At 39.7% G+C, this 23,270-nt stretch overlaps 2 protein-coding genes across 3 annotated transcripts in view; both read right to left on the reverse strand.

Annotated features, from left to right (window-relative positions):
- Positions 1-8,945, reverse strand: part of btaf1 (BTAF1 RNA polymerase II, B-TFIID transcription factor-associated) — a 46,884-nt gene extending 37,939 nt beyond the window's left edge. Inside the window, exons 1-3 of the mRNA XM_061962348.1 lie at positions 8,540-8,945; positions 7,755-7,878; positions 7,040-7,154 (exon numbers count right to left, since the gene is read on the reverse strand). Coding sequence (XP_061818332.1) covers positions 7,040-7,154; positions 7,755-7,878; positions 8,540-8,553 — 253 coding nt within the window. The 5' untranslated portion in view covers positions 8,554-8,945. The remainder of the gene's footprint in view (positions 1-7,039; positions 7,155-7,754; positions 7,879-8,539) is intronic.
- Positions 8,946-10,292: 1,347 nt separating this feature from the next.
- Positions 10,293-21,478, reverse strand: ccnj (cyclin J). Of its 2 annotated transcripts, none has more exons than XM_061962496.1 (6): positions 21,322-21,478; positions 20,986-21,086; positions 14,218-14,428; positions 12,281-12,580; positions 11,389-11,548; positions 10,293-11,214 (listed from the first exon to the last, which is right to left on the reverse strand). In XM_061962496.1, the coding sequence occupies exons 1-6, from the start codon at positions 21,332-21,334 to the stop codon at positions 10,881-10,883; spliced, it is 1,119 nt and encodes a 372-aa protein (XP_061818480.1). In that variant the 5' UTR covers positions 21,335-21,478; the 3' UTR covers positions 10,293-10,880. The 2 variants fall into 2 exon arrangements, with proteins under 2 accessions (XP_061818480.1, XP_061818487.1); XM_061962503.2 differs by having other exon boundaries at positions 20,994-21,086; positions 21,322-21,470.
- Positions 21,479-23,270: the final 1,792 nt, after the last annotated feature.

A 23,270-nucleotide genomic window follows, 5' to 3' on the forward strand; every position in this document is an offset into this window, starting at 1 on the left:
ACAGATCCTTCCACAGCACCAAGTCTGCACTCTTAAAAGTTTTTAATTACTTGTTTTTAAATGACTGATTCAGGTAGTTCAGCCAGTTGACCACACAATTATTTTATCTTGTTTGAAAGACTATGTAGATGTCAGGGGGACTACTCTGAAGTGATTCAGGTCTTACCTGTCAGGGACAGGTTTCTGTGTAAAATTGGGGGACTCAGCTTCATCCATCGCCCCCCTTGACTGTGGAGTCCCCCAAGGATTAATTATTGGGCAAATCCTGTTTGCACTTTATCACTTTATCATTCCACTTGGTGCAATATTCAGAAAGCATGGCATCTTTTATCATTTTTATGCAGATGACTGCCAAATATATTTGCCAATTTCAAAAGATTATTGTACCCCTATTTTAGTGCTTAAATGACGTCAAGGCCTGGTTGGCGCATAATTTTTTAAAGCTAAACAAGGACAAAACTGAAGTTGTGCTGCTGGGCAACAGTGACCCTCTGCTTGACCTGGACTTAAGAACTCTGTACGTCCCACAGCCACCAGCCTTGGAGTAATTATAGACCATGGTTTAAAATTTGACAAACAAATCAACGCCGTTGTTAAATCAAGTGTTTAATCACCTTCAGCTTTTATCAAAGATGACATCTTTTCCATCTTTTAAGCAGGGTCATGCACGCATTTATCTCATCACGTCTGGACTACTGTAATGCACTTTACACTGGAATAAGTCAAAATGCACTGTCACGCTTACAGTTAGTCCAGAACTCTGCGGCACGACTTTTAACGGGAACCAAAAAAAGGGCTCACATCACCCAGATTCTTGCTTCTCTGCATTAGCTTCCCGTTTGTTTCAGAATTGATTTTAAAATTGTATTGTTGGTTATTAGAGCTTTGAAAGGACTGGCCCCAAAATACATCACAAACCTCATCCAAATGTATGCTCTGGCTCACGCATGGAGGTCCGAGGGGCGGTTCCAACTTGTGGGGCCTACAAAAAGACGGGGCCTTCTCGGTTTTTGGCCTTAAATGTTGGAATGTTTTGCCCCTTCATTTCAGAATAGCCCCCACTGTTGAATGTTTGAAGTCTTGTTTGTCTTAAGCCCACTTTTTTTCCTCTGGCTTTTAAATTGGTGGGAGTCTTGTGGTCCTCTGTGTCTTATTGTTTTCTCTTTTATTTATTTGTTTTATTACATTTTATAATTTTATTCTAGTTTTATTAGTTTTCTTACTCGTTTCATTTTAAATGCTTGTAATTTGATTACTTCGTATTGTTTCTTTTTATGTGCAGCACTCTGGAAACAGTTTTGTTGTTAATAGTCCTACATAAATAAAAGGGATTGGATTGATTAAAACCCTAATGGAGGTGTTTGGATGTTTTTTAGGGGCTCTATCGGCAAGAATTGAACACCTTCCATAAGCTCCATTGTAAGCAGACTTTTGATCAAATGTATTTATTATTTAGAAGGCATTTAAAAAAAAAACTCTGTGATGTCTTTCATAATGATTGTGAACGACAGGCAAAAAAAAAAAAAAAAAAGTGCAGTTCCCCTTTAAAAATAAACCAAAAATTGTAGAAATGTGTTACAAAGTGTAGTCATCTCACTTGCATTAGTTGATGCTAATTGGGCGGTTTTAACTCCGCTACTATTTGACATCAAGCCAAGCAGCTGAGTGTGTGTCAACTTATCTACATGTGCACAACAGGGGAGCTGGTCAACTATGTTATGATAGTAGTGTATGTGTTGGCTGAGTGACATCAGTGAGTGAGTGGGCAAGTAAAGAGAGAGAACAGTAGCGTATGCACTGTGCACTGCGCAGTTGAGTGATGAACGGGTCCGGTTCTGTCCTGCAAAACTAATAAAGCGATTGTCACAAATCGGCGGCCTCTTCATTCTGACCCGATAGCGGAACTTAGCAGACCCATTGCCAGGTAAAGTGAAGGGTGTTACCCCCAACCAAAACATCGGCTCTAGAGGGAACGTCTGCCCTGTACTCCGCAACTACGGTTCCTATGGGAGCCGAACAGCAGGAAAAGTGTAACTACATGATTACCTGTCACTTTTTATAACTCCTCGTGCAGCTCTGAGTGGTTATTATTATTAGTTTGCCTAAGTTTGAAGTAAAGGTGGGAATACTACTTCTATACTACTTTAGCGAGGCATGCTTTAAAGCAGAATTTGCAGCGTGGCGCCTCCCTGTTTAAAGAGTCACCTTCATCGTTAGTTTTGAAGCCCAAATATTCATATTGCGCTTCACCACCCCCTTTATCAACTAGTAAAATTTGCCGTTTTTTGGCATTTCTTCTCTCCTTGATGTTATTGCTTGTATGCGCTTTGTGTGTGCGTTTTGACACACAACATCATGCGCCTCGACTCTGTAGTCACCGCCGCACAGCACTATGCAGATGAAAAAAACAGTACCAGTATTTTTCAAGGCAGTATAGTACCGTTTCCAATTAATAACGCAGTACTTAATTAGTACCAGTATACCATACAACCCTACTAACTACATGTAGGACAAGCACTTATAGTTGTGGTTATCGTAAGGATATGTGTTTGAAATTATTTAATTATTTATCGTGTCAGAAAAATGACAGTTGGCTATTTCTATGGCAATAATGGGATTGTAAAGGACTGTTATTGATCCAATGTTAATGTGCTAAAACCTCTTTCTTGTTTAGAAGCTACATAGAATAATACTGATCTTTGTTCATGCACTTTAGTTTATTTCGAACATGAACACACTTACATCATAATACATCACACAATTTCATATCATTTCAAAATAGTACTTTGCATCACTTTTAGGCAACCAATACATTGATATAATGAATACATCCAAACACTTAATAATTATTATGTGCTTGAACAAATAACAGTTAGATAATTATAGAGTCAATAGCTTCTAAAGAAGAGGTTTTAGCAACATTAGATCTACAACAGTCCTTTTTAACTAATACCATAAAATGGCCAACTCTTTAATTTTTCGGACACGATAAAGGCCTGAATAATTATAACCACAAATAAAGTGTTTGTCTTACATGTAGTAATCATTTTTTGACAGACAGAGACCAGCATCAAAGCTTTACAAGTGTGCGCGCTACCCAGGCGGGAATCCGTTTTTGATAGGGGCCCCCTGGAAAAATAAATATATATATTTATAATATATATATTTATATAAAATATAAATAAATATTTTCCTGCGGCCGGGTCTGCCTGGAGGGCAGTGAAGTGTATTTATGGATCAAAATGTGTGTGGCGTACAGAAAATGCATACCGGTACATGTTGACAAATGTGCAAAATATTTGGTCCTCTTACTTACTTACAAAATGTTTTGTTATTTTATGAAAGTATGAGGGTAGCAAAAATATTTGCAAATGCGTATCTCAGGCTGTGCGTCAATTCACGTGTCCTAGTACTAATTTGTGTTTGTATGTAATCAGATCCAAGTGTGCGTGTTTTAACTTTTAACTTGTGTACCCGTATTTTCATCTGTGTGTGTAAAAAATAGTGTGTGTGTGTGTGTGTGTGTGTGTGTGTGTGTGTGCGTGTGTGTGTGTGTGTGTGTGTGTGTGTGTGTGTGTATGCAGAATATGTGAAGCAGGAACCCTGACTGGCTGTTATTTTTGTATGCAAATTTTTGACACTTCTGCCGTGTAGGATTTGTGTGTCTGCAACTTCACCTTTCCCTATACTTGTCAGCACCTTGCACCCAGTCACGTTATTTTGCGTGGAAGCATACAACAATAGACTTTCAATCACTTGCTGGAAGTAAAAGTTTATGTTTTAGCAGTAACTTAGTTGTCATCCATCCATCCATTTCCTACCGCTTGTCCCTTTCGGGGTCGCGGGGGGTGCTGGAGCCTATCTCAGCTGCATTCGGGCGGAAGGCGGGGTACACCCTGGACAAGTCGCCAGCTCATCACAGGGCCAACACAGATAGACAGACAACATTCACACTCACATTTACACACTAGGGCCAATTTAGTGTTGCCAATCAACCTATCCCCAGGTGCATGTCTTTGGAGGTGGGAGGAAGCTTTTCTTCTTCAAATAGGTTATCAGTACCGTATTTTCCGCACTATAAGGCGCACCTAAAAACCACACATTTTCTCAAAAGCTGACAGTGCGCCTTATAACCCGGTGCGCTTTATTACGATTCATTTTCATAAAGTTTCGATCTCGCAACTTCGGTAAACAGCCGCCATCTTTTTTCCCGGTAGAACAGGAAGCGCTTCTTCTTCTACGCAAGCAACCGCCAAGGAAAGCACCCGCCCCCATAGAACAGGAAGCGCTTCTTCTTCTACTGTAAGCAACCACCCGCCCCCGGAAGAAGAAGAAAAAACGCGCGGATATCACCGTACGTTTCATTTCCTGTTTACATCTGTAAAGACCACAAAATGGCTCCTACTAAGCGACAAGGATCCGGTTCATAAAAAGACGCAATCTCTCCATCCGCACACGGATTACTACCGTATTTCACAGCAACTGATATTCCTGTGAACCGCACTGTGGAACGGGAGCACGTACGGTGAATATTCGCACCACAGGGAATGAGAAGTCATCCTTCACTGTGGTTCTAGCTTGCCATGCTAACGTCCACCCATGGTGATATTCAAAAGGAAGACCTTGCCAAAAGAGACCTTTCCAGCCGGCGTCATCATAAAAGCTAACTCGAAGGGATGGATGGATGAAGAAAAGATGAGCGAGTGGTTAAGGGAAGTTTACGCGAAGAGGCCGGGTGGCTTTTTTCACACAGCTCCGAAGGCGAACACACCTTCACTAAGACGGGCAGACAGCGCCGGACGACATACGCCAACATTTGCCAGTGGATCGTAAATGCCTGGGCAGATATTTCGGTCACAACTGTGGTCCGAGCTTTCCGGAAGGCAGGATTCACAGAACAACAGCGACACTGACTCCGATGACTTCGACGAGACGGAACCGGCCATTTTGGATACCACGCTTGCGCAACTTTTCAATTCGGACACCGAAGACGAAGAATTCGAAGGATTTACGAATGAAGAATAACTTCAGAAGGTGAGCGCTATGTTTATTTTGTGTGTTGTGACATTAACGTTCGAGCAACATTATGTTGCTATTGCTCTACACCATTTTGAATTTTACTATGTTTGTGATTGCACATTTGCGTACATTTTGGGACAGAGTTGTTAGAACGCTGGTTTTCAATATATTATTAAAGTTTGACTGAACTATCTGACTGTTTTTTTGACATTCCCTTTAGCGCAGCGTAGGCGCGGTTTATAATCCGGGGCGGCTTATTGGTGGACAAAGTTATGAAATATGTAATTCATTGAAGGTGCGGCTAATAATCCGGTGCGCTTTATAGTGCGGAAAATACGGTAATGTTATCTGTTAACAAGTTTGGTTTTCTCAGCACATATGTCACTGAGAGTCTAATGTGGTTGACTTCAACACAGAATAACATGAATGAGTGCAAAGCACCGACTAGTGGCAAATACAGGGAAAAGAAATGTGAAGTTGCAGACAGACAAGTCTTTTTACACGTTCAGATTGCTGCACAGACACCCAAATCTTACACGGCAGAGGTGTCGCAAAAGTCATGTGTAAAAAGACGGCCAGAGTTCCTGCTTCCTAATTATCTCAATACAGACATTCTTTTCTTTACCCCACACACACGCACCAAATTTTGGGTGTAATAATAGTTGATAGTGGATCAATAAAGTTTGTCTAAGTCTAAACGCACAGGCATAGAACAGATATTACAAACAATACATTGTAGGCAGCCACCACAGTTAACACTCTTCACACAAAAGTCATAATTACTCTGTGAATGTTAGTCCAGAGCTAATGAAGATTTTGGAAAAATAAAAAGGTAACATGTTATATTTTTGGTCGTTCTGTGTACTTTTTATGTTCTTGGCACCGTCGGGTACGTGTTATAAAGCCTGCTGGTCACTAAACACTGCATGAATGAATGAATGTACAGTATCAGCAGAGTGCATCAAATAAGGCTGCAAAATTATACTTTGGGTATGTTTCGAATTATATTTAGACCTATTACTTTTGGTTGATTATGTCTGTTTAGATTTATATTTAGACCTATTATTTTTGATGGATTTTGTAAGTAAAACTAACAACTGCAGTTGCATGCTTCCGGACAAAGCCACACACATCATTTGTAGCAAAGATGGCGCCTCTCGTTTAGTTGGCCATACTCTAAACATGGCTCTGCTGAAAAGGTGTTATTGTTTGTGCTAAGGCGCCATCTTTTGAACGAATTCGCTCACTGCAGGTGCTGCAGTGTTCTTCCATTTAGTGCTTTCAACCAGAAGTAGAAGTGCTGTTCCATCTTTTAGCCGTCAATAGCGTTTCTAAATTAATTTCTACATTCTTAATTTTGTCACTCCAAGCATTGTTTGTAAGTTTTATAATATAACAAACGTTTTATACTTACTAAAACATCCTATGTGTGATGTCTGTAGGAGTATTTGTATTATCTAATCAAGCGAGCGTCGTTGGTATTAACTAATATGCTAATATGTTTATGAGTGTCTGTGTTAGTTTTAACTTACAGTGGCATTACTTTTGTATTGTTTCAGTTTCACAAATTCCTCAGTAAATTCACAAACGTCACTAGAGTTTTTGAGTCTGTTCAGCTTATTGGAGAGGTAGCTTCTGCAGCTAGTGGGTCCATGGCAATGACTTCTGTTTTGTTTGATCAGTCGTTACTGCCGTGTTACAGGCACCATTTGGAAACAAGCTATGTAAATAAATATTTACAGAATATATTTGTGTAAATAACTCCTTACGCAACATATATCTGTGGCTTATAGTCCGCTGCGGCTAACATACTAAAACAGATTTTTTTATCCTAAAATTTAGTGGGTGCGGCTTATATACGGAAAATATGGTACTTCATATTATTTGTTCTATTTTTTTTTAATTCATCAGAACCACTTTGCAACGACCACCATTAAAAATGTTTTGATCATGCTGACCTTCTCTGAGGAAATTAGCAAAATAAACAATAAAAAAAAAAAAAACACCAAAAAAAACTTACCTTCTTTCTGCTTTGGAGCTGGATCCCACTCTGAAATATTTTTTACAATGGCCTCTACGGCTTGGCCTGCGGCAATACGAGTGTCCCAGTTGGGACTCCTTAGATAGGTCAAGACCTTGAAACAGACAATCATATTTCCATTGGCAATTGGAATATCAGGAAGAGGAAAACACTTACTTCAGAAAAGACAATCTGATCAGTTTGCCAATATTATACACACAATAAAAGTCATGTATTATCATTCACTAAAAGTAAGGACAGTTAATTTAACAGTTTTGGTTGGTAAAAGGATAAAGTGGTACCTTGACAATGAAGATTTGAGTTAAACCAAAATGTGGTAAAACATATACTACCTAGTTGTTTGTTGTTTTTATGCACTTTGGACTGTGTTGTGACTTTCACTAAATCTAGTGAGACTTTCACTACACCACGCATCACATCTGCAAATATTACCAGACCTGTGAGCATCTATTGCTTTGAGCTTCAGTAAGCAGCCAAAAGATTAACTATGGATATTTATTTTTCCTTTTCTTTCCAGGATACTTTTTTATGTAAACTGAACTTAAAAAAAGGAACTTGTCATCTTATCACACAAGCACACACTAATACTGAGCAGAAGTGTTATTTTTATTTTATTTCATAAAAACATTTCTTTTTAACAATTTAACATTTTATTTGCTTATGGAGACTAATTAAACATTTTGGGTAGGTATACCTTTGATAGCAGACTATTGAGCTCATGTGGGTGGAGTTTAACTACTTCTCCAAGCTGCTGGGCGGCAGCTTTCCTGGTTACTGGAGTTGTTCCAGTGTCAAGTAGGATGAACAAACGATCAAGTCTGAAAGAAACATAAGTTAGTGAATTACATAAATACTTGAGAAGCAAGACAAGCAACATACCAGTGCGTGTTTATCAAATTTCTCAGTAATTAGTGCAATACATCAAGATTAAGGTGAATATAAATACATTGTGGGGGTGCAAGGATGAAATGAGAAAAATAGATCAGGTCTAACAAGCAGGTTACAGTCTATTAATACAGTGGGGTGGATTAGAAGTGTACAGGTAGAACTAATGCTTAGAGGTCTAGTTTGACATGCACACGAGGATCACTGGCACCAAGATCAATAACTAAAACTGAAACTATTCTGCTTGTACACATCCAAGCATTCTATGGAATTTTAATAACAGTTAATGACAGCGCTGAATGCAATAGTGTACATCTCTAGTTTCTTTACACTGCAGTTATTCTGCATCTATCTGTTAAGTTGTATGCGATAAGTAGTGCTGATATGTAAAGCGCGTAAATAAGACTCGTTGGAATCAAAATTTCGAGTGACTACGTTTCGCCCAAACGTTGTATCGCTTGTTTCCCGGCTGTGTAGTCCATGTCGTTCTTCGCCAAAACGAACACAATCTGTAAAAAGTAGGCTAGCTAGCTAATTGCTTAGCAAAGTCCAACACATAAAACCTCCGTGTTAGCACACGAAGCTTGGTCTTACCTCGATAGAGCCATGTTCAGCAGCCCTTTCGCGCTACACGTCCCTCAGTCAACATGCAACTAGTAACTCGCCACGTTTGTTTTGTCCAATGCAGCGAATAACAGTGGGCGAAGTCATTAGCTAGTTAGCAGCTAGCGTTAGCTAGTCAAGGCCCGGCCGACGTGCTACTGGCCGCCCCAAGAGTGTCTACCGAAGACGCGGAGTTCACAACCGATTCATGGCTTCAAAGTTGTCTCTCTTGCCTCCTCGTTATCTTTCAGCACAAAATGTTACCAAGTACCAAACGCACATCAATCTATAGCTTGCGTTACCCTTCGGAACTCTTCGAAGATAAATATGTCAACCTAATTAAGTATAAAGTCTTATTTTGCGGCTGTATGATGGGGACCGAGTAGACTGTTTTTATATGAGGAGCCATCTTGCATTTATTCCTTCCTCCGTGGTAGGCGACCGCTGATTGGCTACAAACATCAGCGCGAACCAATCAGCACTCACGTCAAAAGGGAGAAACGAATTAAAAAAATGGTGACGGACCAGTTAGTTGTTTTATGTCTTTGACGCGTAGTCCATTATTTCATATAGACTTATCTTAAAACGCCACATTAGCAAACATATGTGTTGTGTATGCACGAAGAACCCACACAAATGTAATCTACACTTCCTTTTGGACATATGTGGCTCTGCTTTGTAGATATTATTATAAGTCAATAACTGTACCTTCTTCTTGTGTTTTCAGTGCTGAAATTGATACATTTTAGTTTCAATAAATCGCAAACGGGGCACAGAGCTGACCGTGGTGCTGAACTTTTCTCTGCAACCGTTGAGGTAAATACTTCTAGGATAGATCAAAACATTTAGCTGTTTATTAATTTTGAATTTACACTCCAAGTTTACCACCTAAACACTACAGCCGAGCATGTGCAGTAAGTTGCAGTATACAAGGTGTTCCTCACGTTACAAACAATTTTCATATCTACAAAGTGTTGTAAATTAAATTTTAATGTAGGTTGGAAATCAGATTAAACCCAAATGGGACCATATTAAGATTCCAATCTACCTTCAACACACTTCCTTGTGGTGGTTCTTTGGTCATAATTTCACATAAAATAATTACATCTTCAAACCCATTTCAGACTGTCTCTTGAAAAAGAGCCATTTTGGGGCAGTCTTTTTACATAAACCTCCATGCCTGCCCCCTCATGCTGCTTCTCTGCTACGTCAGCCATTTTTGTAGTTTTAGTGATACACTTCAAGACCAACGCATTAGTTAGAGCTAGACTATATTTTATACTAAATTACTATTTTATAGGTTTTATTATTTTTACTTTCCAACGTTCTTCAGAGGGAGCCAGCCATCTGCCTCAGGGACTATCGGCCATGCTGTGGGGGAGCTTTGTGTCAGTCCTGGTGGCCATGGTCTGATAACCACCTGGTGCAGATGGTTCCTGTGATAGTGTTTACTGACATGTCTCCTCTGCACTCAGCCATGCATTCATTTGTTCATATAGTTGCATATGTGTGTATAAATGTGTGTGTGTGTGTTTGGTATTTGTGTCCATGCATGCATGTGTATGTGATAATGGGGGATCTGGGTCGTCGGGGTATTGTTTTTAAGTTTGTAAAGCACTTTGCGTTGCATTTCTTTATGTATGAAAAACACTTGAATTGGAATGTCATTTGCAGTAAGCACTGGTATTCTCTTTTTGATCTTGGGGTGATTTTAAAACATTCAATAAACTGACAAACTTTCACTTTAGATATTTGTATTTTATTAAAACTACTGTTAGTGCACAGCACTGAAATAATCTTGTGTAGAAGAGCAACATATTTCTCTGCAAATGAACTGAGATTTCCACAGTTCACAAGTAAACAAAAAAGTACAGAAAAAATACACAATCTATGCTCAAGAAATGACATAACACAAAATGACATGAAATCTGCTGTTGATTTTAATTTAGCATTGTAATCAACAGCAAGGCTGTCAGCCACAATAATGTCTGCTAGATACTTCTGAGGTAATCTGTCTTAAATAAATATAAGATCTTCGCTCTGACGCTAAGGTATAGAGCAACACTAGTTGTACAGCTATGCAAAGTGGTACTCTGACCACAGGACACAACAGTTCTATCAATTATCTTGAACAAAAATCCTAATACTGGCTCTCCACAGAAAATTACTCAAGCAGATGCATATTGCACATATCTTACACCAATGTGGTGCCACACCTGATACAGCAAGTCCCCTCAAATTAAAACACGGCCATTTTCTTTAATGTAATACTTTTTAGTACTTAGAAAAAGATCTCAACTTCTCATCCTGATTTGTCAATCATATCAGTCCATCATCTGTCAAAACATGGAGCACATGCATAATGCATGCTGACTTGGTAAGCCCTGTTAGGCATGTTAGACTTTGGCTCCAGGGAGGGTGTGATACCCTGAGTACTAGCCAGCGGGAGGCCATTTGGGGCATGCAGGGTAGTAGTGTGGCCCAGATAGGTAGCAGGCCGGTGGTTTGGTGCTAAAGCTGGCTGTGTAGCCTGCTGCGCGTACTGCATGCTGGGCAGGTGAAGGTACTGGGCCACAGTAGCTGCCTGGCTTGAAGTGTGGTACATTGATTGACCCGGCTGTTGGCACTTCTGTTTGTTGGCCTCTTTGACATCACTGTCATGTGCTCTGGGTAAAACAAATACAAAGAGAGAAGTGTTACTAAGTTTACTAGTTAAAATGTTCAGTGCAATCACTGTGTCACATTTGTAAATTAACATGCACTAAACATGGCCCTTAGCCACATACATATAACATAAAACCATAGAAGCCATTACTCAGTCAACCATCTAAGATACCCACGTGAGAAGTTTCTCAGCACATGTGACTAAGTTCTCCCATGTGTAGCCTGTGAGGCGCTGCATTCGGGCGGGCCATGTAGGGGACAAGTGCAGAGTAAGGCGTGAGGTAGCAACACATGCAGCAGCCACCAGAGAGGGAACAAAAGACAAAAACGCATGATCTAGGGAAAGAAAAAAAGAAAATTGAATATATATTTTTTTAAATCATGGTAATATCAGGTACACGTGGCAATAGTGATAACAACATAATAGCCATACATTAATTTATTTGTGGCGGCCCACTTTGAATACATTTGGACTGCCATAAATAGATTTGGCGCTACCTCTTAAGTGGCGGTATGCATCGTAACTCTGTTTCTTATTAGCCGATACGCAACTGGTCTGCCAGATAATAAGACGACGTAGCAGGAGGGATCAGTGTTGCAAACTTGGGGACTTTCTTTCTATATTCAGACCTCTCTAGATACTACTGGTATACAGTAAAATGTATTTGAATCTTTCCGTACAGCGCCTTTGGTTTAGTACAGAGGCGTACCAAATTCTCACATACAGTCATGGCCAAAAATATTGGCACCCCTGCATTTCTGTCAGATAATGCACCACTTCTCCCAGAAATTACACATACTTTAGTATTCACGAGTTTATTTCTTGTGTTTGCATTGGAAACATTTGTGCCTGTTTGTGTACGTGATCATTAGCCAAACGTGCTTGACACTGTATGCCCAAACTGAAGTTTAAAAATTGTATTTCCTATGTAATAATTTTAACATTTACCCAAACTTATTAGAAAAACTCCTGCAAAGTGACAGTTCTTGTTTTGGCCCACTTTATTAAACGCACTTCCATTAATTATTTTCTAGAACCAAGTGAGGGTAATGTAAAAGTAACTGTACCTTGTAAGGAAACCTCCAGAAAGTAATCCGCATACTTTGCCATGTAGAGTTTAGTTTTCTCCAAACAGGTCATAGGCCAGCCATCATGGAGATCTCCCTCGTGGACTGCAATAGAGAGGTAGTAATCGATGAAATGGGCCGCTGTAGGGAGGTACAAGTTCCACTGGAAGGATTCCAATAGGAAGAGCTCCATATGTAGCAAAGCTTGCTTAGTCAACACCAGGTTCATGGAGCTCATGCAGCCCAAGCTATTCAGCGTCTCCAGCTTGGGAATCCTGTCCTCCCTTTCCTCAAATTTACCTGCAGCGAGAAAGCATTGCTATCAATGGAACTGTAGTCTTTAGCCACTACACATTGGCTGTCACGCAAATCAAAAGCATCCGTCAGCATCCTACAAAATGTATACTTTGTACACTGAGTTCCTGACAGCTCAAAGTTTGACATTGTAGTGCTATGCCAAATTGATTACTGTCGCTGTGCACGTAATTAAGGATCGCAATATATAGCTGCATCCTCTTTTCCTTTTTAATTGTGAATTGCAACACCTTGAGTTAGTCTTTTCCCCTACGTAGCCAAGATGGCGATGATTGAGGGTGGCTATAGTCCACTCACCCTATAGTCCACTCACCATTTGAGGCGTGTTGAGTGCAACATCCCGGTACTCACTGCAATTTGCTTACTTGTAAGTAGGGCTGGGCGATATGGCCTTTTTTTAATATCTCAATATTTTTAGGCCATATCGCGATACATGATATATATCTCGATATTTTGCCTTAGCCTTGAATTAACACTTGATACATATAATCACACCGGTATGATGATTCTATGTGTCTACATTAAAACATTCTTGTTCATACTGCATTAATATATGTTAATTTTAAACTTTCAGGCAGAAATCACAACTAAGTCAATTTACCAAAACTGTATTTATTAAACTGTTATTAAGCAGTGGCACAAACATTCATGTCATTTCCAAAACAGAAAGTGCAAGATTGTCAGAGACATTTAAAACAAGCTATTAGTGCACTTTTGTGCATGGTGTCACTAAGATGACTTATCAAAACACTAAATTAAAGTGCACTTTTTGTACAGAACACCACTACAATAGTTTAAAAACATGATGTCACACAAGATATTTCAATAAGTGTCAAATAAAAATGAGCTGCATAATAGGAAATCAAATAGTGTCCGTCCTTCGCTATGTGGTAGGTTCCTGCGGACATTATCTCCTTTTGTTGTCGACTCTTTTTTTCATACGGTGTTGATCTGGAAATGTTTGCCTCGGCATTTTGATGGTGTGGGCCTGTGGCACCGAATGGAGATGTTGACATTCGGAGTAAGCACTCTTCCTTTTCTAGCAGGTGACTTTTGAAATTATGCTACATATTAGCAGTAATGCTACTTTTTGTAGAAACGCTTTTGCCCTACACTTGACAAATTACGGTTGTCTGTTCAACATATTCCCACTTGAAGCCAAACCACCGCCCTGCTGTTTTTCTTGGGAATTAATTCTTCCTTCATTTGTTACCAGATTCGCACCTTCTTTCTCTCGTATTACCACTCGCATCATAGCTAACGTTACCCATGCCGCTACCTCTCTGCTCCACGAGGGCGTATACGTATGTGACGTATGACGTGACAGTATGTGACGTATGTAGAAGGTGCGCTTGCTGTCTGTGAGAAGGACACACAAGAAGAAGTGGGAAGAGCCTGTCGTGTAATGCCAGCAGCTAAAAGCAACTGCGTGAGAACGTATACTTGAATATCACGATATAGTAATTTTCTATATCGCACAGAGACAAACCCGCGATATATCCCGTATACCGATATATCGCCCAGCCCTACTTGTAAGTGCACTAATGCATTCAAAATGTTAAATGCAAGCAAGGAAGTGCATGACCTGAGACACAGCCATCGTTTCAGTTGCACACACTTACTGGCCAAAAGCAGACATGAGAGGGAGACCATGTGGAGCTGCTGCACTGTGACGTCATAGTGGTCCATGAAGAGGTCCAGCAGATAGACGGCCAGGTGTCTGGCTGCCGGACACAGCCGGAAGTGGTTGCTGACAATGGCAATGAGGTCAGCAAAGTATCGCCTCAAGTTGAGCTGAGGTGACTGGCTTTTGAAAGAAGGCAGCTTGAGTTCCTGTTTGGGAACATATTACATTATGAGAATACACAGCTCCCACACTGTGGAATCAGGTAGGAGAGTCAGGGCCTCACTTGTAATGATAAAACATTTAAAAACAAAAACAAAAAAATAATATTAATATTAGTCCAATAAACTTTGTTGTAATTACAATGTTTTTTTGTTTTTTTTATACATTTTCAAGCACACTGCGCCTATAGTCTTAAGAGTACACAAGACGAAAACCGTGTAGAAACCAGACAAAGCAGTTTTGTTTTTAATTTTTTTGTGCACAAGCAAGGCAAAGAGTGTCAGAGTGCCCTTGGCATTAAGCGCTTAACTACGCCGGCTGGTTGTCAGCATGCCACCAATATAATGTTGGCAACATTTTTTTTTAACACCATGACTTTTTACGCAGTAGAATCTATAGCCCTTGTAGAGTATTCAATGGTGTGCCAAAACTATTGCTAATAGGACTATAAATACAGAAAACTAACACAGAGTTATTGTACTAAAGAGTCACCATGCTGTTGAGTAATCATGAAATGGGGCAGCGTGTGAGCTAGCAGGCGCTTGTTGCCACCATTTTTTCAACAGAAGAAGCCAGCAGGTTTTTTTCCCCCCACTTTATTGAACTACACAATACACATACAGTTCCAGAAGTAAGCTTGCCAACATCAAGTCAAATGCATGAAAAATATTTGGAAGCTCTGCTGAATGAATTAATTTACCGTATTTTCCGCACTATAAGGCGCACCTAATAACCTCCAATTTTCTCAAAAGCTGACAGTGCGCCTTATAATCCGGTGCGCCTTATATATGGACCAATATTGAGTCACAACAGGTCTCGCAACTACGGGATGCATAACGTAACCCCAGCCTCTACTGTAGCGTCTATTCTATGCGCCTTATAATGCGGTGCACCTTATATATGAACAAAGTTTTAAAATAGGCCATTCATTGAAGGTGCGCCTTATAATCCGGTGCACCTTATAGTGCGGAAAATACGGTATCAATGGCGGGCCGTGCGTTTCCCACCTAGGCCTTCAGTGATATCCCACTTCAATAATTACCTCTCAAAATACCATCATTTATGTCACCACATGACCATTGCTAGATGAATACTATACAGGAACACATTTACACACTACTGGGCTTTATACAAAACAGGTTATTTTCTGGCGCATTTAAAAAATCAATAAACCCGCATCAGCAATACAAACATCTTATGTGGTACTGTCAAAATTAAAATTGCAAATAACATAATAAACGTGAAAAAAATATATATATATATACCGGTATATATCTGAACTCACATCGCCGGGACAGCTGAGCTAGCTTCCGGGGTTGGCCTGAGATGGTCTCACAAGATGTAGTTTCTCCTTAAATATCCTTCTTGAAAATGGCCTTGCAAATATATGTGTTGTCTTGTCTAATCATAAAAGATGCAGATACGGCGTGTTGACTGACTTCTTAAAGTTTACTTCATAGCATACTCATCAATTAACATCCAGCTGCCGGTATGTCTACATTCAACCCAAACACGGCTCCTGCGCATGTGCGTAACTACTGTGGAATTCTGGGTAATGGAGTTCTTATGTTAGCTGGCTCTTATCAATATATATAAATGATAAATAAATATCTGCTTTAGGCCATCTAGTAGGCCTTACTGACACAACGCGTGATCTAATTAGCTATCGCAACTGTCTATCACTGTATGTGTCCGTTCACTTACAGCGCATAGACGAGCATTGCTGAATCTGAAGGCTTCTGGCAGATTTGGTACAGCATGGCAACATAAGCGAGCTGAATTCTGATTGGATAAAAACTCTATAAACTAAAAACAACAGCGCTGGAAGGAGCATAATATGACATGAAGAGAATATGAATACTTTATGTATTTAGGGAAAGTAAATTAAAAAAATATTTTTATGTTTAATTATGATCATGATTTCTGGTTATGTTAGGCCAGCAGAGAAGGCCTTGCTGGTCCTGACGGCACACCACGGATATACATATACATACATACATACATACATAATATATATATATATTTAAAACGTTTTATGAAAGTTAATTATTAAGTATTAACAGGGATTAGAGCAGTTGGTTGGTAGCTCGCCAGCTGATTTTGAGTAGCTCACCTAAAGCATCAAAGAATATTTGTTTGAACTCTGTTTTTTAATACCTATTCAAATCAGACATATTCAACTATTTGAGAATCAGTCTGATTCATTAATACAAAACAATGTAAGTGTTGCCAGACATATAAACACAACACAAAACCCATTCTTTTTTTTCCTTTCTTTTTTAAAGTATGACTAATGGTGATTTTAAAAAAACCTGCACGAGAAAGAAATGCATACCGAAATATAGAATGTAGATGAACAAACATTTGTATTACAAAATGTGAGTTGTGGATACCAACATTTTGTTAATGCGGTTAATGCTTGTTTGGGTTGAAATAAGCTATGAAAATAAATGTTACAATAATGAGTAGCTCTTGGGCATTTTTATTTTGTAAAAGTAACTTGTTTGGAGAACCATGGATTAGAGCATATGCATTAAAGTAAAGAAAATCAAATACAAAGGCATCTCACAATGTCACAACTGAAAGTAAAGTTAAATCTCTTCCTGTCATACTTTCCATATTTATGTTTCCCAAATGGTCCAACCCCTGCTTCCGTTCCACCTGGGGCTCGACCTGTACGTCTGGGCTGGTCGTCCGAATGGCAGTGCAAGAGCGCATGACATCGAGCTAAAACCCAGAGCTGTTACCTCAGTGTCCAGTCCAGCCTTTTCCGGAATTTTGCCTATCGTTCACAATGATTATGAAACACATGATGGATGGATTTTTTTTAATGCATTCTAAATATTAAATAAACGTAAATAAAAGTCTGCTTACAGCGGTGCCAGAAGGAGCTCCGTTATTCCGCCCATAAAATCAGATAACCATTCAAAAAGTGCCAACAATACTCAATTTACATTTGACTTGTATATTAACCAAGTATTAGTGATAGTGTTATTATAAGCGCTAACGCAGACTATTTAGAGCGGCGCCATGATCACTTCTGGGTGTGCCTATGTAGGTTTACATCATTGACTGATCAGCTGCTTCCTCGCTTCCTTGTTACCTGTAAGTTTATTGTAGATCATAAATCATGCCTCTCACCTGAACAGTAGATGGCTGAGAATATAATCTGACAAGTTGGTACACTTTGACAGCCATTTCAGGACCTGGAACTGGCGAGGACGACACGAAAGCGCCTATTTCCCCCGCCACCCTCGCCCTGTTTCTTCGCGAGGATTATGAGACATGTTTCATCTAAATAGGAATATATGAAAATCTTTGGCATCTGGCATCCTAATGACAGCCGACCTTGCACCGTAAGCGATGTTTTATTATGTTTGTTGGCTCTCAAAGTCTGCAGTGAGCAGAAATTAGTGATGAAAAAAAAAAAACAGCAAACATCAAGATACATTTTTGAAATTTTTGCGCCATGTATGATTGAAATTATTAAAATGCAGAAATATTAAGTGTTATCCCACAGGAAGAGCTGGACGAAGTGGCTGGGGAGAGGGAAGTCTGGGCTTCCCTGCTTAGGCTGCTGCCCCCGCGACCTGACCTCGGATAAGCGGAAGAAGATGGATGGATAAATGTGTGTTACTGCATTACATATATACTTACATCATTTACATAAAACCTGCTCAGTGGCCTAGTGGTTAGAGTGTCCGCCCTGAGATCGGTAGGTTGTGAGTTCAATCCCCGGCCAAGTCATACCAAAGACTATAAAAATGGGACCCATTACCTCCCTGCTTGGCACTCAGCATCAAGGGTTGGAATTGGAGGTTAAATCACCAAAATGATTCCCGGGCGCGGCCACCGCTGCTGCTGCTGCTCACTGCTCTCCTCACCTCCCAGGGGGTGAACAAGGGGATGGGTCAAATGCAGAGGACACATTTTACCATACCTAGTGTGTGTGTTACAATCATTGGTACTTTAACTTTATGGAGGTGTTTGGATGTTTTAGGAGCTCTATAGGCAGAATTGAACTGTATTTAATATTAAGAATGCATTAAAAAAAAACATTTCTCATGTATTTCATAATGACTGTGAACCATCCATCCATTTTCTACCGCTTGTCCTTTTCGGGGTCGCGGGGGGTGCCGGAGCCTATCTCAGTTGCATTTAGGCGGAAGGCGGGGTACACCCGGGACAAGTCGCCACCTCATCACAGGGCCAACACAGAGAGACAACATTCACACTCACATTCACACACTAGTGCCAATTTAGTGTTGCCAATCAACCTACGATAGGCAAAAATCCAAAAAATGTGCAGTTCCTCTTTAAGGTGTCAGGAAGTGAGGGTTTCCAATGTACTGTAATATTATACTGTAATAGTGTACATGGTAATTGGAATGTGTTATATATTGTATATATTATATAAACATAATATAATAATATAATATATCAGTATATATTATATACCAGTGGTGGGCCGTGCGTTTCCCACCTAGGCCTTCAATGATGTCCGACTTCAATGTTTACCTCTCAAAATACCATAATTGATGTCACTACATGATCATTGCTGGATAAATACTATACAGGAACACACCCTACTGCGCATTGAATCACATCAACAGTATACAAAACGGGTTATTTTTTGCCGCATTTGAAAATCAATTAAAACGCATCAGCAATTAAAATATATACCGCCCGATTGTAGCTGAGATAGGCTCCAGTGCCCCCCGTGACCCCGAAGGGAATACGCGGTAGAAAATGGATGGACCGTACATTTCTCTGATTGGCCTATGCAACTTACGGTCAATAAAGTTTGATTCAAAGTACACACTTCTCAAAGATATATTAACTGCCCTGACCACATGATTAAAGTTAAAGTTAAAGTCCCAATGATTGTCACACACACACTAGGTGTGGTGACATTTGTCCTCTGCATTTGACCCATCCCCTTGATCACCCCCTGGGAGGTGAGGGGAGCAGTGGGCAGCAGCGGTGCTGCGCCCGGGAATCATTTTTGGTGATTTAACCCCCAATTCCAACCCTTGATGCTGAGTGCCAAGCAGGGACGTAATGGGTCCCATTTTTATAGTCTTTGGTATGACTCGGCCGGGGTTTGAACTCACAACCTACCGATCTCAGGGCGGACACTCTAACCACTAGGCCACTGAGTAGGTTGATGGCGACAAATACACCTGTGACATTGTTAATTAAATGACAAGCATGACACACTATAAAAACAAGAGTTTACAACTTTTAGTGGTAAGAGAACAGCTGCTGTCAACAACTTGCAATCTGATTGGCTATCGCAACTGTCGATCACTGTACGTCCCCGTTCACTTACAGTGCACAGACGCCAGCATTGCTGATTCTGAAGGTGTCTGGCAGATTTCGTACAGCAAGGCAACATAAGCTAGCTGAATTCTGATTGGATACAAACTAAAACTAAACACAACAGCACTGGAAGGAGCATAATATGACATGAAGAGAATATGAATAATTGTAGGTATTTAGGGAAAGTAAATACCAAAATAATTGTATCTTTAATTATGATTATGATTTTTGGTTATGTTAGGCCAGCAGAGAAGGCCTAGCTGGCCCTGACAGCCCACCACTGTTATTTACTGTATATATCAGTGGTTCTCAAATGGGGGTACGCGTACCCCTGGGGGTACTTGAAGGTATGCCAAGGGGTACGTGAGTTTTTTTTTTAATATTCTAAAAATAGCAACAATTCAAAAATCCTTTATAAATATAAATAAAAACCTATCTTTTTTTCCAAATAGTTCAAGAAATACCACTACAAATGAGCAATATTTTGCACTGTTCTACAATTTAATAAATCAGAAACTGATGACATAGTGCTGTATTTTACTTCTTTATCTCTTTTTTTCAACCAAAAATGCTTTGCTCTGATTAGGGGGTACTTGAATTTAAAAAAATTTCACAGGGGGTACATCACTGAAAAAAGGTTGAGAACCACTGCTATATATAATATGTAAATATTACATATATGTTATATTTCATATTGCTTCTATGGTACATTTTAGTCTACTTAACACCTGCATTATCCTTTTCATCCGTACCCTTCCCATCCTTTGAAACTGAGCTACTGTGTGGAACAATTTCCTTTGTGGATCAATAAAGTTTGTCTAAGTCTAAGTACACTGATACCATGTGAAAATGGATGCATGCAGGCTCCTGGAGGAAGATTTGAATTTAAAACCGTAGTCACCAACCTGATGTAATAATGCATTTATCGGTCCTAATATTTTAGGGATCAACTGGTAAAGTCCCAGAGATCTACTGGTCGATCGACCCCTTTTTTTTTTTTAGAAAATAACAGAGTGCCATATTTAATCATACATTTGTCGAACACAACACTTGGCCGTCAATCTTATCAGCTAAAAGTAGGTAAACTTGATTTAGTATTACAAACCTAGGGATGTTGTTGCATTACAAATTCTCAGAAGTGTCACTAATGGTATTCACATTAATTGGAGCATCTTTTGAACAAACTCACGATCGTAAACTAAAGAGTATAATCCACACTCACGTACTCACTTTGAATCTCAGCGCCTGGTAAATATCTGCAGCCAGTTGTCCTTTCCACCATTGGTCCTCTAGCTCCATTTAAAAGAGGGGAGTTGGAAATTTCTGTAAAACCAAGCGAAACATTTGCTTACAGTCATTAGGAGTTAAAAACACACTTTGTGCTGAAATGACGCCTCTGCCTGTGGACCAGCGAACCATTTAAAAGCGTTCCACCACCAGGCAGGCAATAGCTGTGAAATGTTCACGTAGTTAGCAGCAGCTGCTGGTGTTCTGACGAGTGCACCGGTCGCTCATTCATTCGTGACACAGTACGAAATAAAGAAAAGAGAATACTCACTGAGTGAGCACATGTAGAATGAATGTAGTGGCTTGTTTCGCCGAAGTAAACTCCAGTTTAAAGTCGGCGAACATGCTCGTTCACTGCGCTCATTGTTGTAATCAGTCAGTGACGCTTTTTCCCTTTGCAAGAGCCCAGCAAACACAGCTGTGGCCTTCATTGCCTCCGGAAATACCGATATCAAGGTGAGTCTTCATCAAAAACAAAAAAAAAATCCAAATTCAAAGGCGAGTCCCAAACAGAATATTTTATTGCCAAGTACTTTGAGTACTAATTTGACCACGCCCCCTCCAAAAAATATTTTAAACCGCTGGGGTTGAGGATTTTATTTTTACTACAATACATCTGTTTAACGCTACTTCCTCTGCATGAGTTTTAGAATTCCAGTTGGTCATTGAAAGCACCACAATGTCCAGCTACCACCAGCAACAGCAAATAACAGGTCGCAGCCCAATGCGCGGCCAATTATAAAGTAAGTTAGCTAAGTTAATATTAATTTAAAATCCATTTGTGCCATTTTAAACTTCAAAGTCAACAGAAATATTTGGTCATTGCTTCTAATCAGAGGCACTTTAGGGGCTTGTGAAATGTTTGCTTGATAGGACTTTATTTGTAATATTGTTTTTTTTACAAGAATCCCCCTGCAATTTTTTCCACAGATTTAAAAGTTTTTAAATACATTAGCCTTGATTTACTACACTATTGACAAATGGCAGTGTCATGATGACCACACTAGTCACTGTGCTAATAAATACATGAATACATAATTACATTATAGGTTGATTGGCAACACTAAAAAAAAAAAAAATGGCCCTAGTGTGTGAATGTGAGTGTGAATGTTATCTGTCTATCTGTGTTGGCCCTGAGATGAGGTGGCGACTTGTCCAGGGTGTACACCGCCTTCCGCCCGATTGTAGCTGAGATAGGCTCCAGCGACCCCGAAGGGAATAAGCGGTAGAAAATGGATGGATGGATGGATTCATGTTAGCATTTAAGATTGCTAGCGATTAGCGCTCTTGTTGGCAGCTGGCAATTAGCGCACTAGTTAGCAGCTAGTGATTCGCGTGCTACTTGACAGCTAGCGAATAGTGCACTAGTTGCCAGGAAGCTATTAGTGACGCTATACTGTATTATTTGAACGTCTCAGCATTGCACAACAACAAGGTACCAGTACCAGTTTGATTAAAAACTATTTTACTGCAGGACAGTTTGGGGATCCTCAGACAGCCGAGTCACAGGATGATAGACATTACTCGTAGGTTCTTAATGATAACCAGCACAATTCATAATAGATTAAAAATAGAAAGACTGAAAATTATCCCAAAATGTACTCTTGCTGATTGGCTGTCAATGCTTGTGGCATCTTCATAATCACTGTCATCATCGTACGGCGCAGCAAATTTCATCACTTGTATTATCATTCATTAGTGGTGAGGAGCTATACATTTTAAAGGATGATTTAAAATGTGATTAATACTTGAGAGCAGCGTAGGGTTTAGACCAGGTGTGTCAAACTAATTTTAGCTCAGGGGCTGCATCGAGAAATATCTATTCCCACGTGGGCCGGACGAATAAAATCATAGCATTATAACTTAAAAATACAACTACGGCAACTTCAGATTGTTGTTGTTGTTTTACTTCGGCCCAAAATAGAACAAGCACATTCTGAAAATGTACATATCACAAATAATCCTCTTGACAAAACATTACAAGTTAGTTGAAAATTCAGAAGAAAATATTGGTGCAGTTTCAAAAGCAACATGAAGACAATGAACTCAGACTTCTTCTCAGTGTATCTACAAAGCAATTAAACTTTAAGTCACAGCCTATCTGGGATTTAACAAAAAACTAAATAAAGCATAAATAAAAACTCTTCCATGTATCAACTACCTCTTTTGTCATTTTCACTGTTCACTTTCTTTAAATGTGCACAGAAGACTATCATTTTC

The sequence above is a fragment of the Nerophis lumbriciformis genome, linkage group LG02 (assembly GCF_033978685.3).
Source record: "Nerophis lumbriciformis linkage group LG02, RoL_Nlum_v2.1, whole genome shotgun sequence".
Classification (NCBI taxonomy): Eukaryota; Metazoa; Chordata; class Actinopteri; order Syngnathiformes; family Syngnathidae; genus Nerophis; species Nerophis lumbriciformis.